This window comes from Pelophylax lessonae, assembly GCF_965119305.1.
Source record: "Pelophylax lessonae genome assembly, chromosome: 1".
NCBI lineage: Eukaryota > Metazoa > Chordata > Amphibia > Anura > Ranidae > Pelophylax > Pelophylax lessonae.
Window position 1 is genome coordinate 808,570,481 of NC_138768.1, and position 12,842 is coordinate 808,583,322.

The window sequence follows — 12,842 nt, forward strand, 5'->3', positions numbered from 1 at the left end:
AATACACTGGTACTAGAGCCATCTGCACAGGGAGGTACTAGAGCCGAATACACTGGTACTAGAGCCATCTGCACAGGGAGGTACTAGAGCCGAATACACTGGTACTAGAGCTGTCTGCACAGGGAGGTACTAGAGCCGAATACACTGGTACTAGAGCTGTCTGCACAGGGAGGTACTAGAGCCGAATACACTGGTACTAGAGCTGTCTGCACAGGGAGGTACTAGAACCGAATACACTGGTACTAGAGCTGTCTGCACAGGGAGGTACTAGAACCGAATACACTGGTACTAGAGCCGTCTGTACAGGGAGGTACTAGAGCCGAATACACTGGTACTAGAGCCGCCTGCACAGGGAGGTACTAGAGCCATCTGCACAGGGAGGTACTAGAGCCGAATACACTGGTACTAGAGCCGCCTGCACAGGGAGGTACTACACCTTTATACACTGGTACTAGAGCCACCTGCACAGGGAGGTACTAGACCTGTATACACTGGTACTAGAGCCTTCACAGGGAGGTACTAGAGCCAAATACACTGGTACTGGAGCCGCCTGCACAGGGAGGTACAGTGTATGCTTATACTAGAATACACTGATGAATACACTGGAGAGAATAGAGTTGCGAGGAAGATTTTGTGGGCAGGGGGTTGGGCTCTGTACACAGTTCACCCCTAAACTGTGTATGCTGCGTACTCCTGAACTCTGCACTCTGTGTGCTGTATACTCCTGAACTCTGCACTCTGTATGCCGCATACTCCTGAACTCTGCACTTTGTACATCCCGCCCTGAATTCTGTACGCCACGTACCCCTGAACTCTGCACTCTGTACACCTTGTACTCCTGAACACTGCACTCTGTACGCCTTGTACTCCTGAACACTGCACTCTGTACGCCTTGTACCCCTGAACACTGCACTCTGTACGCCTTGTACCCCTGAACACTGCACTCGGTATGCCTTGTACCCCTGAACTCTGCACTTTGTACGCCTTGTACCCCTGAACTCAGCACTTTGTACACCACCTACCTCTGAACTCTGTACGCCGCATACCCCTAAACTCCGCACTCTGTACACCACACACCCCTGAACTCTGCACTCTGTACACTGCCTACCCCTGAACTCTGCACTCTGTACACCACTTACCCCTGAACGCTGCACTCTGCACTCTGTACACTGCCTACCCCTGAACTCTGCACTGTACACCACTTACCCCTGAACGCTGCACTCTGCACTCTGTACACTGCCTACCCCTGAACTCTGCACTGTACACCACTTACCCCTGAACGCTGCACTCTGCACTCTGTACACTGCCTACCCCTGAACTCTGCACTGTACACCACTTACCCCTGAACGCTGCACTCTGCACACTGCCTACCCTTGAACTCTGCACTTTGTACACTGCCTACCCCTAAACTCTGCACTCTGTACACCCCCTACCCCTGAACTCTGTATGCCATGTACCCCTGAACTCTGTACTCTGTATGCCGTGTACTCCTGAACTCGGCACTCTGTATGTAGTGCAGTCCTCATCCCTGCACTCTGTACACAGTGCACCCCTGAACTCTGCAGTCTGTACGTAGCGCACTCCTGAACGCTGCACTCTGTACGTATCTGAGTAGATAAACAGTCTTCCAGATCCAACCAGCCCTTTAAGGGCAACTATTATTCTGAAGCGGCCTGCAATGAAATTCAGTTTGACACCCCTGATGTAAGCTCAGCATCACATGTGGGCATGACTGCAGCTTCCTGTTTTCAGCAAGCTATGTACAGCTTTCTGCTGGCCCCTCCCACCAACTATGATCTGCCTGCATTGCATAGAGAACCACAGAGGCTCATTGATGTCATCATTGGTATGCAATGAAAACAGGTTTTATTTCATAGTTTCATTAGCATGTTGATGGGATGGGAAAGAATGAACCAGGAAAAGCAAAATTTAGGGCAGATTAAACTTCAGCTTTAGGTTATGTTCACAGAAACGGAAACATGCTTCCCTTTAGCAGATGCACGGTGGTGCCATTAATTCTTCTTTGCATTTCTCTGCGATGTGATTTTGCAAAAGATGAATCAGGGACACCTTTTGCTTGTTTCTTGCATGTAGAGCAGCCCATTAAGATGAATGGTCTGCCCTACACACACAATGTGCGGGAACCTGCATGGTGTGAATGGAGCCTTAAATTGGGAAGATGAGGACTAGTATGGAATATTTATTTGGTGTCCATTGTACAGACCAGAATAGTTTATATTCCCATCGCACACCTTCCTGGATATAGGAACATCAGTTGTGGGTGCTGCAGCGATCACCAGCTGGACAGCAGTCCGAAGAAAATTTTTATTGCAAAAGGATCACATTAGGATAGGTGCAACGTTTCGGAGTCACGCAGGACCCCTTCGTCAGGCAATGTAACCATTTTACAGGCTAATCCATATTCTGGTTCCTGTAACAACTGGATATGCTCATGGTCTGTCTCTAGGGTCAGATCTATGAGGGGTGTTGTATTAGTTTTATAGTTAGAGGTATTTTTTCCTACAATATATACAGTATACAGTACATTACGGGATGGTATATAGGTATTTAGCCTCATGTAAATCGCATGGAAATTACACCACTTATCTGGAGAGTACAAAGGAGCCCAAAATGGTCTAATTTTCTTTTTCTTTTAGTTTATTCTTACACATTTGCTTAGGACTACCTACAACTTCTCATCCTGCTATTTGATTTCTGTTATTTTTTTATTTTTTGAGCAGTCATGACGCCTGCAGTGGAGAGAGATATGTACAACGTTTCCTGATTGCCCCAGCAGTAACTTGTGCAGATTATCTAAACCAGCGGGAGCAATCACAGATCTGTAGCAGCTGCAGCAGTAACCCCAGATACCTCTTGCGTCTTATTCCCTTATATCTCTTCCATTACGTCTGTCCTTGTGTTGCTGGGTATTTAAAGTGCAGTTTGCCCGGAGTTCACATGAAGCTGATAATGTGCTGGATTATCAGTGGAGTTGCTGGATGTCTTTATTTCACTCTCCGGGATGTGGAAACAACGTCGTCTCCTGCAGATGTAGCAGCAATATCAGTAGTGTGGATAAGTGCAGCAGGTGGGATGTGAGCCACCTCACCAGTGACATCACACCCCCATCTCCGCACTAATGAACATATGCATCTCACACATTAGCGGCCTATAATTAGATCTCTCTGCTACTCGCAGCTCTCCCTCGCTACCGAAATAGTCCTAGCCTGCCAGAAACTAGGCTTGCTTACATCACAGCAAAGAAGCTTGCAGCCTGACTGATAAATATGTGTGTGCTCAGAATTACATATGATGGTGTGCAATGTGGGATAAGGACCTTCAATGTGTCTTCTGTATGAAAGTGTCTGGAAAAATTTGCATGATGCTGTGCAATCAGCATCCACTTATGTTTAGTGTAGTTGTCATGTATGTGTATGAAGCTCAAGCTGATGAGGGTGGCCTCTTGCACGGTTCCTGTCCATGGAAGTTGAGACAGAAACTGTTGGGCAATGGAAGGTTGCAAGTGCCAGAAAGCTGCAACCGCTGACTTGAACTTGAGAACGCTGGTGTCAGGTAAGCAGAAGCCGAGCAATGAGGACACCGTGACTTCACCCAGACCAGTAGAGAGCAGAGCCAGTTCACACACCAAGTTCGGTAACAGCCAGGCAGAAAGGCACCAAATCAAAAACAGGATCAAGGTCAGAGACTAGCAGAGGTTGAAAATGTGCAGGCAACGAGGTCCAGAATCGATAAGCAGAAATCTTGGTTAAGAGTCCAGGCCGAGTTCGGTAGCAGACATAAACAGGCAGAGGTAGTTCAGAGGTTGGTCAAACGAAAGTTGGGTTGATAACAGTCAAGCAGGATTCAGGACCAAATATAACAGGGATACAAGCTGGAAGACCATCCAGCAATGGCCCCATATAAAGTTTTTGGTGCAAAGCACCAGTTCCCTGCACTCAGAGAGGTGTCTGTAATCCACCTTATTAGGATCTTGCAGCTGTTTCTGGAGCTGTGGACAAGACAACCCAGGAAGAATGCTGCGGCCTTGCTGCCCCTTAAACGACCAGGGAAGTCTGGAAACACTGTAAACAACAAACAAACACAGGGGCGCACCGGCCTAGTGCATTATCCTTTGGAAGGTTTATTTAAAAGTAAAAGGATTAAAAATACTCACAAATGAGTTCTTGATAAAAGGAACACAGTCCTCAGCAAAGGGATCCGAGGGTGAGTCGTCCCCTTAATTTGTGAAGGCTAACGCGTTTTGAGGCTTAGCCTCTTCCTCAGAGCCTAAAAATGCATGTCTGGTCCCTTACTTAAATAGTATACAATTACTATTAGAACAAGACACAGATTAGGGTTGGGTCCTCCTCCTGTGGGCCGTGTGCATGAGGCGCCCACCCACATCATCAGTGGGCAATGTTGAAGTCACATGCACTATAGAGGGTGCCACCCCCAAAAAGGGGTAAATATATTGATCAGAGGATACGAAACAAAACAATATATTAGTATAATAATGTTCGAAGTGGTAGTGCAACAGTTTAAAATGAACAAAGATGTAGAAGGTACTACTATCTTTTTTGAAAAATGTAGATAAATGTAGTCATGAAGATGTGTAGCCGTGGAGATATATATATATAATCAGGGATAGTGATGTTAATGATGTCAATAATATAAAATAAACATAATATGTATATAGAAATGAACACATATATATATGTATATAAATGGGCAGAAAGTTTTTCTGACACAAGACAAATAAGAGAAATGAACAATGCAGGAGGGGTCAAGGTCAACATGTCAAAGTTACCAAACATTGCCAGTTAACCTGAGTGTCTGACTAGTGTATAGTATACTTGCTGTTGGGAAGGTACAGAGAGAGGGCAGAGAGCATAACTTACAGAGAGCAGTGCATGTAATATACTATCCATAATCAAATGGTCTTAGGACATATACATAAAGGTATGTATGCAAGAAAAGACGTGACAGTCCAACCTGTAAAGCCTTGTCTCAGAGCAGAAAGGGGGTGGGAAGACTGCCTCCCAGTGGTTCTTCCAACAGTTGGTCCAATACCCCATCTTTTGTCCCAGGCAGCTGCAAGTGCCAAAGCAATGGCCCCATGCAGGCATCAGGATTAAAGTATAACTGAAAGCAAAACTTATTTGCTAAATTTTATAACGGAAATGAAGAATGGGGTTTTTTCCTCAAAATTTTCTGTCTTTTTTTCTTTGTTTAGCAAAAACGTAAAAACCCCAGTGGTGATTAAATACCAGCAAAAGAAAGATCTATTTGTGTAAAAAGAAAATGATGAAAATGTCATATGCATACAGTGTTCCATGACCATGCAATTGTCATTCAAAGTGCGAGCGCTAAAAGCTGAAAATTTGCATGGGCAGAAAGGGGGTAAAAGTCTCCTAACTTTTTTAGCTGGCTCCTAGATTTATAGCAAATTTGTCAAGCCCTGGAAGCATCTAATGTTATTCTATGTGTCAATGCACATAAGGACATTTAGAGGCCTTTTTAAGCTCAGAATTTAGAGGCAGAAAAACCTTCTTTTTTGCACTTTTGAGATCACTTTTCTGGCAGAAAAAACGCTAAATGCTCCTAAGCGCTGCCAAAGGCTCCTAAACGCTAGTACAAAAACCATCAGAATTGGTGTTTTTTTTTTTTTTTTCTGCCAAGAGCAATGGTCTTTGTTTAAGCTAGTATGCATGGACCCTACGTGATCAGACAAGGAGATATCTAGAGCCTCAGATGGTTATGTAGGAAGAACCACAGCCTGGCTCATAAGAAACCGTGGGTTGTATTCTGACACCAGGCTGTCCTTGGTGAACCCCCTGGGGTACATCGTCACACAGCCTGGGCTCACAGTAACGTTCTGCATGGGTTGGCGCTCACAGGTCAAGAAATGAGTGCTGTTTTCTGCAGCAGTGAGGGCAGGCCACCACCAACATTGAAGAAGAGGGGAGGGATGTCCCTGGGATATCAGCTTATCAGTTGGTGTTCCCCTGAAGGGAAGATTTGTATAGTAAAAATCTATGAGCCAGGAAGTGGGGCAGGCTTTATGAAGAAATACCTGAAACCTTCATTTGGGCTTTTGTTGGATTAGACTTTTTCAACTATGTCCCTAAAATTTGCAGCTGTCACCATGAAGCACTGCCAAGTTGATGAAACTGATATAAATCAAATTACATAATGGTAAAACTTCATACCTAATTAAGGATTCTCTCTGCTCAGTTTCTTAGGTTCTTCCTCGATCGCCTAAACCTGAACACATGGATAAAAGATGAATGGAGTCGGATATATGATTCAAATTACGTCAAGGAAAATTGGATCATTCCTTTGCTAAAGTAAGTCTTATCTGCTATAACAGCTTTATCACCTCTGTGAAAATGGCCACACAGGTTATTGGCTCAAAATGACATAGAACCCCCAAACGATGTGTATTTTCTACAAGCAGAGGCCCTGAAAAGGCCACCTTAAATGGTGGCTGTTGCAAATGTTTTATATCACATGATATATGCGTTGCAATCTATCAAATGTAAATTTTCAAGAAAATACACAATAATGAATTTTAATGTACACAAACACAATGTAATAACCATTATTTTGGTACAATTTGAAAGATGTAGCATCGAGTAAATGGAACCTAAACATGTCCATTTTAAAAATTGCGCATGCCTGTAAAATGGCGACAGACTATGATATCTAAAATTGTCCATGGGTGACACTTTAAAAGCCTTTACAGATTATCATTAAGAGTCAATCGTGAATTATGGCCCTAAAATTATAGCTGTCACTCCGATGTTCACGGATATACCTTCACATGGGTAGCGCAATCGCTATTAACTTATGTGTGCCAGACCTATAGTACGCCTGTGTTTGCATATGCATTTTTGTGCTTGGGAGTGGGGGTCCTTTTTTTATATTTTTAAATATTTTTTTATTTATTTTATTTCATTTTATTTTTAAACATTTTTAATTTTTTTTTTATTTATTTAATTTAATTATATTTTTACACGTTTTTACATTTTATATTTTTTTATTTATTATATTGTTACCGCAAGGGGGCTCACAAGCCCCTTTGTGATAGCTTTGGGCAGGTAACAGGCACTCGTTATAGAGACATCACAGGTCTATTAGACTCCTGTTGTCTCCTCTGCCCCTCAAAGAAGCTAACCAAGATCACATCATGCTTTGTTAGTGGCTTAACTGGCTATAACAGCCAAGGAGTCACAGCTCTGACACTGAAAGTGACAAAATCATTGCTGCTTCTAGGTCCAGTCATCACAGAAGAGATGGAGGAAGGGATGTTCCTCCATCTCCTCTCTGTGAAGCTGTCCTGGCTGCTTACTGCTGTCCTGGGCACCCCGTAGGAATGGGGTAGCCCAGGAACCACTTTGGGCGGCAGTGAGAGGTGGGGACAGCTCTTCACAGTGCTTTAAAAGTCTTTGGGTGGCAGGAAAACCATCTAGATCACTTTTACAAATAGCTTATTACCGGCTAAAAAAACAAAAAGGTTACCAAGGTCATGGCTGCAGCCATTGTCTTGAAATAACCACTTGCAGACAGGATGTGTAAATATGTACAATGGTCAGTAGGTAAAGTCAATCTTTCTATTTCTTAAAAAATATTTTAAAACAGCCATGATAATTAAAATAATTTATACATACACACTCTTCCTTGTGGACCTTTTGTAGAGCCCTAGGACTGTCAAAACTCTGGAAACCCAGATATGTATTATTAAAGGAGTTGTAAAGTCAGAAGGTTTTTTTATTTGAATGCATTAAGATAAAAAAAACTTCTGTGTGCAGCAGCCCCCCTCAGCCCCCCTAACACACTTACCTGAGGTCCCTCTCTGTCCAACAATGTCCACGAGTGTCTCAACCGTCTGAGATTCTCCGTCCTGATTGGCAGAGATTGGCTGCGCTGCTGTCAATCAGTCAGCTAGCCAATCAGAAGAGAGAGGGGGCGCTGTGTCTGAATGAACACAGGGAGCTTTGACTCTGCTCCGGTGCCCCCACAGCAAGCTGCTTGCTGTGGGGGAACTGAACAGGAGGGAGGGGCCAGGAGAGCCGAAGATGGACCCGAGAAGGGGAGGATCCAGGCTGCTTTGTGCAAATCCATTGCAACAGAGCAGGTAAGTATTACATGTTTGTTATTTTTATAGGAAATAAAACTAAAATTTACAATCACTTTAAAGTAGAACTATAGGCAACATTTTTTTTTTCATTTTGGATAGAGTAAGGGAGGGTTATAACCCCTGTCAGATTTTTTTTTATTTGCCCTCTGTGAGTTATATCGGAGATTTCCCTTCAATTCCTGTCCCATAGCCAAACAGGAAGTGACAGGAAATCCATGCAAATTAAGAGAATTACTTGGGGACCCCCAGGTCACCAGAACGAGTGTCCCCCATTGGAAGAATTCCCCTCTATTACTTTTCTGGGGACATCCCAAAATTTGAGATTTTCTTTTACTTTCACTTCCAAAGATATTGGTAAACAGGAGAAATAGAAAGGGTGCTTAACGGGGCACAGACAGCAATAAAAACTGACAGGTGTTCTAATCTCTCTCCACTCCATCCAAAACTAAAAAAGAATTGCCTTGAGTTTTACTTTAAGTTTGCTTCCTAAACTAGCCCACCTCTTGCTTCCCTCACCTAGCTGTTGGTTGTTGAGCACGATCCTTGGGCCCGGTAATCAACTGCTATCTGTTGGGAGGTGACTGGGAGGAATCTGTACATACAAAGGTATGCTCAGGTACCTGCTATTACTTAATATTTATGTAGAAATAGAATAAATGCACCCCTCTTATTTGTCCAGATGATCAAGAGATCGATTTCATAAAAAAAATACTGTATTTGTGTTCAGGGCTGCTTTTAGAAATCACGGGGCCCCGTACAGCCTACCTGGCAGTCCCCTCCCCCCCCCCCCCCCCCAAATATATAAAGACAATATTTCCACTATATATACGCTGAAATCATTATTAGCAGACAAAAACATAACAAAGAACCTGTGAGAATTAGCCGTTTTAAAGAGGAAGTAAACCTTCCTCTGACACTTTTACCTATAGGTAAGCCTATATTAAGGCTTACCTATAGGTACTGTAAATATCTCCTAAACATGTACCGTTTAGGAGATATTTACCTTACATGCAGCCAGTGACGTCACTGGCGCATGCGCTCTGAAGGAACGGCCGCTGGTGCCATTTCTTCAGAGCCCCGTGCCGTGACCGTCGGCTCCCGCGCGCGTGCGCAGAAGTGACGTCACTGCGGCTCCGGCCAATCAGATGGCCGGATGCCGCGATCCCGGAAGACGGGCGACTGGACATGTCGCCCGTCATACAGGTGAGCGGGCGGCACGGCGGGGGCTCGTTCTAAGGTAAGTACGTATTTCATAATGAGCTAGTATGCGATGCATACTAGCTCATTATGGGTTTCTCTTTCAGGTTGCAGAAAAAAAAAAAAGTTTCATGGGTTTACAACCTCTTTAAGTTGTTTTTACGTTACAAAAAAAAAATGTTAAAAGTGTTTACAATTATTTTATTTTACATTTTTTAAAATTATTTATTACAGTGTTTAATTATTATTATTTTACAATTTGTTATTTTTTTACAGGACAGGGAAGCCTGCAGTGCTGGGGAGGATCATAAGCAGGCAGAATAGAGAGGGGGATCGGTGTCGGAGAAGCAATTACAAGAACGATGCCCTGTGTCTGTGTCTCTCCCTTCAGCATCTGAAAGCTGGCAGGAGGGGGGAAACTGGCTTTCAGCTGCTGCCTGCAGAGAGCTGTGCAGGGCTACCTTCTATAATTGCCCCTCCACCCAACCGCACTGATTCTCCATGCTGTTGGGGGGCCCCCCTGTGTGCCCGGGCCACCTACAGGAGGACTGGTGGTCCCCCTTATCAGCGGCCCTGTTTGCGTTTACAGTCATTGAGGTTTCAGCCTGCATTTGAAAAAAGAGTTCTGATTGATTAGGTAACACTTTCAATTCTGTGCTCATTGTTCTCAGTTTTTTTAATTGGCATCTTGGTCACCAGGACAAATACTGAAGGTGAAATTCCCAATTATATTATAAGTGGAACAATCCTGTCTTGCCTTTTATGGCACTGTCCCTTAAAGGATAAGCCCACCCTAACACTAAAATCTCTACATCCACAGACATCCACGATCTAACACTAACCTATCTAACCCTGTAAAGAAGAAATTAGTATTAGTATTTGAAGCTGATCTGATCTGGTCTCCAGCAGTGGAAGCTCTGCAGAGGACACAGCCGACAATGGCTGTGAAATTAATGGAGAGTGACGTCACCCATAGACTTACTATGGGGTTTCTGTTGTCGGCTGTCTCCTGTGCGAAGCTGCAGCTGACAGTTCAGCGTGGGATCGTGTAGGATCGGCTTAAAAAAAGGTATTTATACTGATTTCTTATTTACAGGGTTAGATAGGTTAGTGTCAGTGGCAGCTGGTGCTCCATGGGTCAAGGGGAGGCGGCAGACGGACCTGACCATGGAACACACCAGCTCCAGCCCGCACCTCACACCATACCCCTCCCTCCCAGTCGCCGGCTCACTCGCCCTGTGCTGCCCCTGGACTGACATGTGGAGGCGGCCTTGTCCCCCTCGTTGGTCGGGTTTCCCCTGCTTCTCCTCCCTCCTCCTCCTTCGCCAATAGGATGGCTTCTCCTTTCGGCCAATCGGGAAACGGGTCTCAGGACCCGCTTCCTGATTGGCCAGGAGGAGAATCCGTGCGACAATAGTGAATATTCATTCGCAATGTTACACAACTGGGTGGGCTCAGGATGCAGTGCTCTGCGCCCCAAGCCCACCCTTTTTTCTTTTTTCAAGCCTATTAGAGCCTCTGGCTCTAATCACGTGCTTCAAAAAAAAAAAATTCCCCCATTAGAATCCATGAATCCGGAACCCTGCATGTAGATTAGGGGGCCGGACGCATGGATAGGGGGCGGCGCCCTGACGGGCCGCCACTGGTTAGTGTTAGATCGTGGATATCTGTAGATGCAGGGTTTTTATTGTTAGGGTAGACTTATCCTTTAACTCTCAAAATCACAAGAAACGCATCAATCCACTATGCCAACTTGGAACTATAAATACTTGCTAACCACATAGAACTAGAGATGGCAACTGAATGTGATTTTGATGATGTTTTAATTGTACAATAAAATTGATGATTTTTTTTTTTTATCTACATATGTTCTTCTTTTGACACATACAGTACAAAGTCCCCAACTTACCTCCTCCACCTCTAAGGGTTGTGGGGTTGGAGATGGGTAATTTTATCAAATACAGAGGCAGGGTTGCCACCCTCCTGGGGCATTTTTTACTGACAAAACATGGGAAATTTACTGGCGGAGCACATTTTTTACTGACAATACACATAACAAGTATTTTGCCTTGTTTACACTTACAAAAGTCAACACAGCGTGACAAATGATCAGCACCTGATATTTACGGTTAGTTGTAAAAGTCACTGATTTTTATAAACTGTCAGTAAGTTTACTGACAGTTGGCAACGCAATACAAAAAGGGGATGCAATCATACCTGAAAAAAAAAAGTTTTGGCTTTAGATACTTTAACTAGATGGCTTAGATGTTTGAATTGTTAATTTTTAGCCTTAATGTGCATTAGGTCTAAAAAGAAACATTTAATATATTGCAGCTTACCAGTCTTTGGATGTGGTGACTGCTTTTATTTTTATAATGCTGCACATTCTAATTGGCTTGGGGGAAGGAGGAGGAGGAGGGAACTTCCAAGGGATGGCACCGCTGTGTTTTCTCCTAGAAATGGGAAAGGGTACCTGTTCCCCCCTCCCCCTCAAAGGTGGCAAATGTGGCCCCGGAGGGGGGGGAAGAAACAGATGAGCGGAACTTCCACTTTTGGGCGGAACTCCGGTTTAAGTGAAAACAAAGTATTGTGGAGATGCCAGCTCCAAGAGCCACTGATTCCTTCTTTAGGTATGCTCTAGTTCAATGGGGTAGCCTCTATTGTGTATGTGATGAAAGTGGCGGGATCAGGGCCACTTTAAGACCTAAAGAAAGTCGCGGCATAGGTCACCACCTTTCAAAAACCAGATATCATTGTTATAGTTCTAACAGATTGCAACTTAAAATATTAGAAATTTTGGAAAGCAATATCGCAGCTCATTTAGTAAGGTTAGCTTTAAGTTAGGGTTCATGGTCAAGCCTGGATGGATCAGGGATATTCATTGTACAGCAGTTTAGTAAAAAAAATAAAAATATATATATATATCAGCACAAGGGACATTATTTACCATCGGTGTGATGTGCTATTGTGCTGCTGGCTCCTCTTTTAGATTAAGTCCTCCTTCCCCATGCCCCCCATCCCCGCCATCATAATCTTCCAGTGCAACGGGGTTAATAGAACTGTGTCAGGCATTTATTAAGTGCGCCTGACTACCTGCCCTTTCCATCTAAGTCCTCCATTCAAAGAACCATACTAAAGCTTCTATGGATGAAAAAACTATGAATGGGGGGGGGGGGGGGCAGATCTTTCATTCATCTGCCTGTCCTTCATTCATGGATTCTGTTAACAGGTGGTGTCCCTTCATATCCTATGCTTTTTTCTCCACTGTGGGGGCAGCCATGGTTGTCAGACAGGCTAGACTTCAAACATATCTGCCCTTGTTCCAGTATATGGTGGATTCATGGGACTAATAGATTACAAAATAGAAATAGGGTTCTTTAATAAGGAGCTCCAGTCTCCCCCCAAAAAAAATAAAAATCAGCTGCTTAAAATCCAGTAGCGGCTGACGTTCACTATGAGGACGCTTACCTGTCCAGGGATCCAGAAATGTTGGCAACAGAGCCGA

General features: G+C 44.0%; 1 protein-coding gene across 1 annotated transcript in view; it reads left to right on the forward strand.

Moving 5' to 3' along the window:
• CFAP99 (cilia and flagella associated protein 99) overlaps window positions 1–12,842 on the forward strand; it is a 142,156-nt gene that overhangs the window by 15,123 nt on the left and 114,191 nt on the right. The window contains exon 4 of the mRNA XM_082244009.1: window positions 6,235–6,347. Coding sequence (XP_082100135.1) covers window positions 6,235–6,347 — 113 coding nt within the window. The remainder of the gene's footprint in view (window positions 1–6,234; window positions 6,348–12,842) is intronic.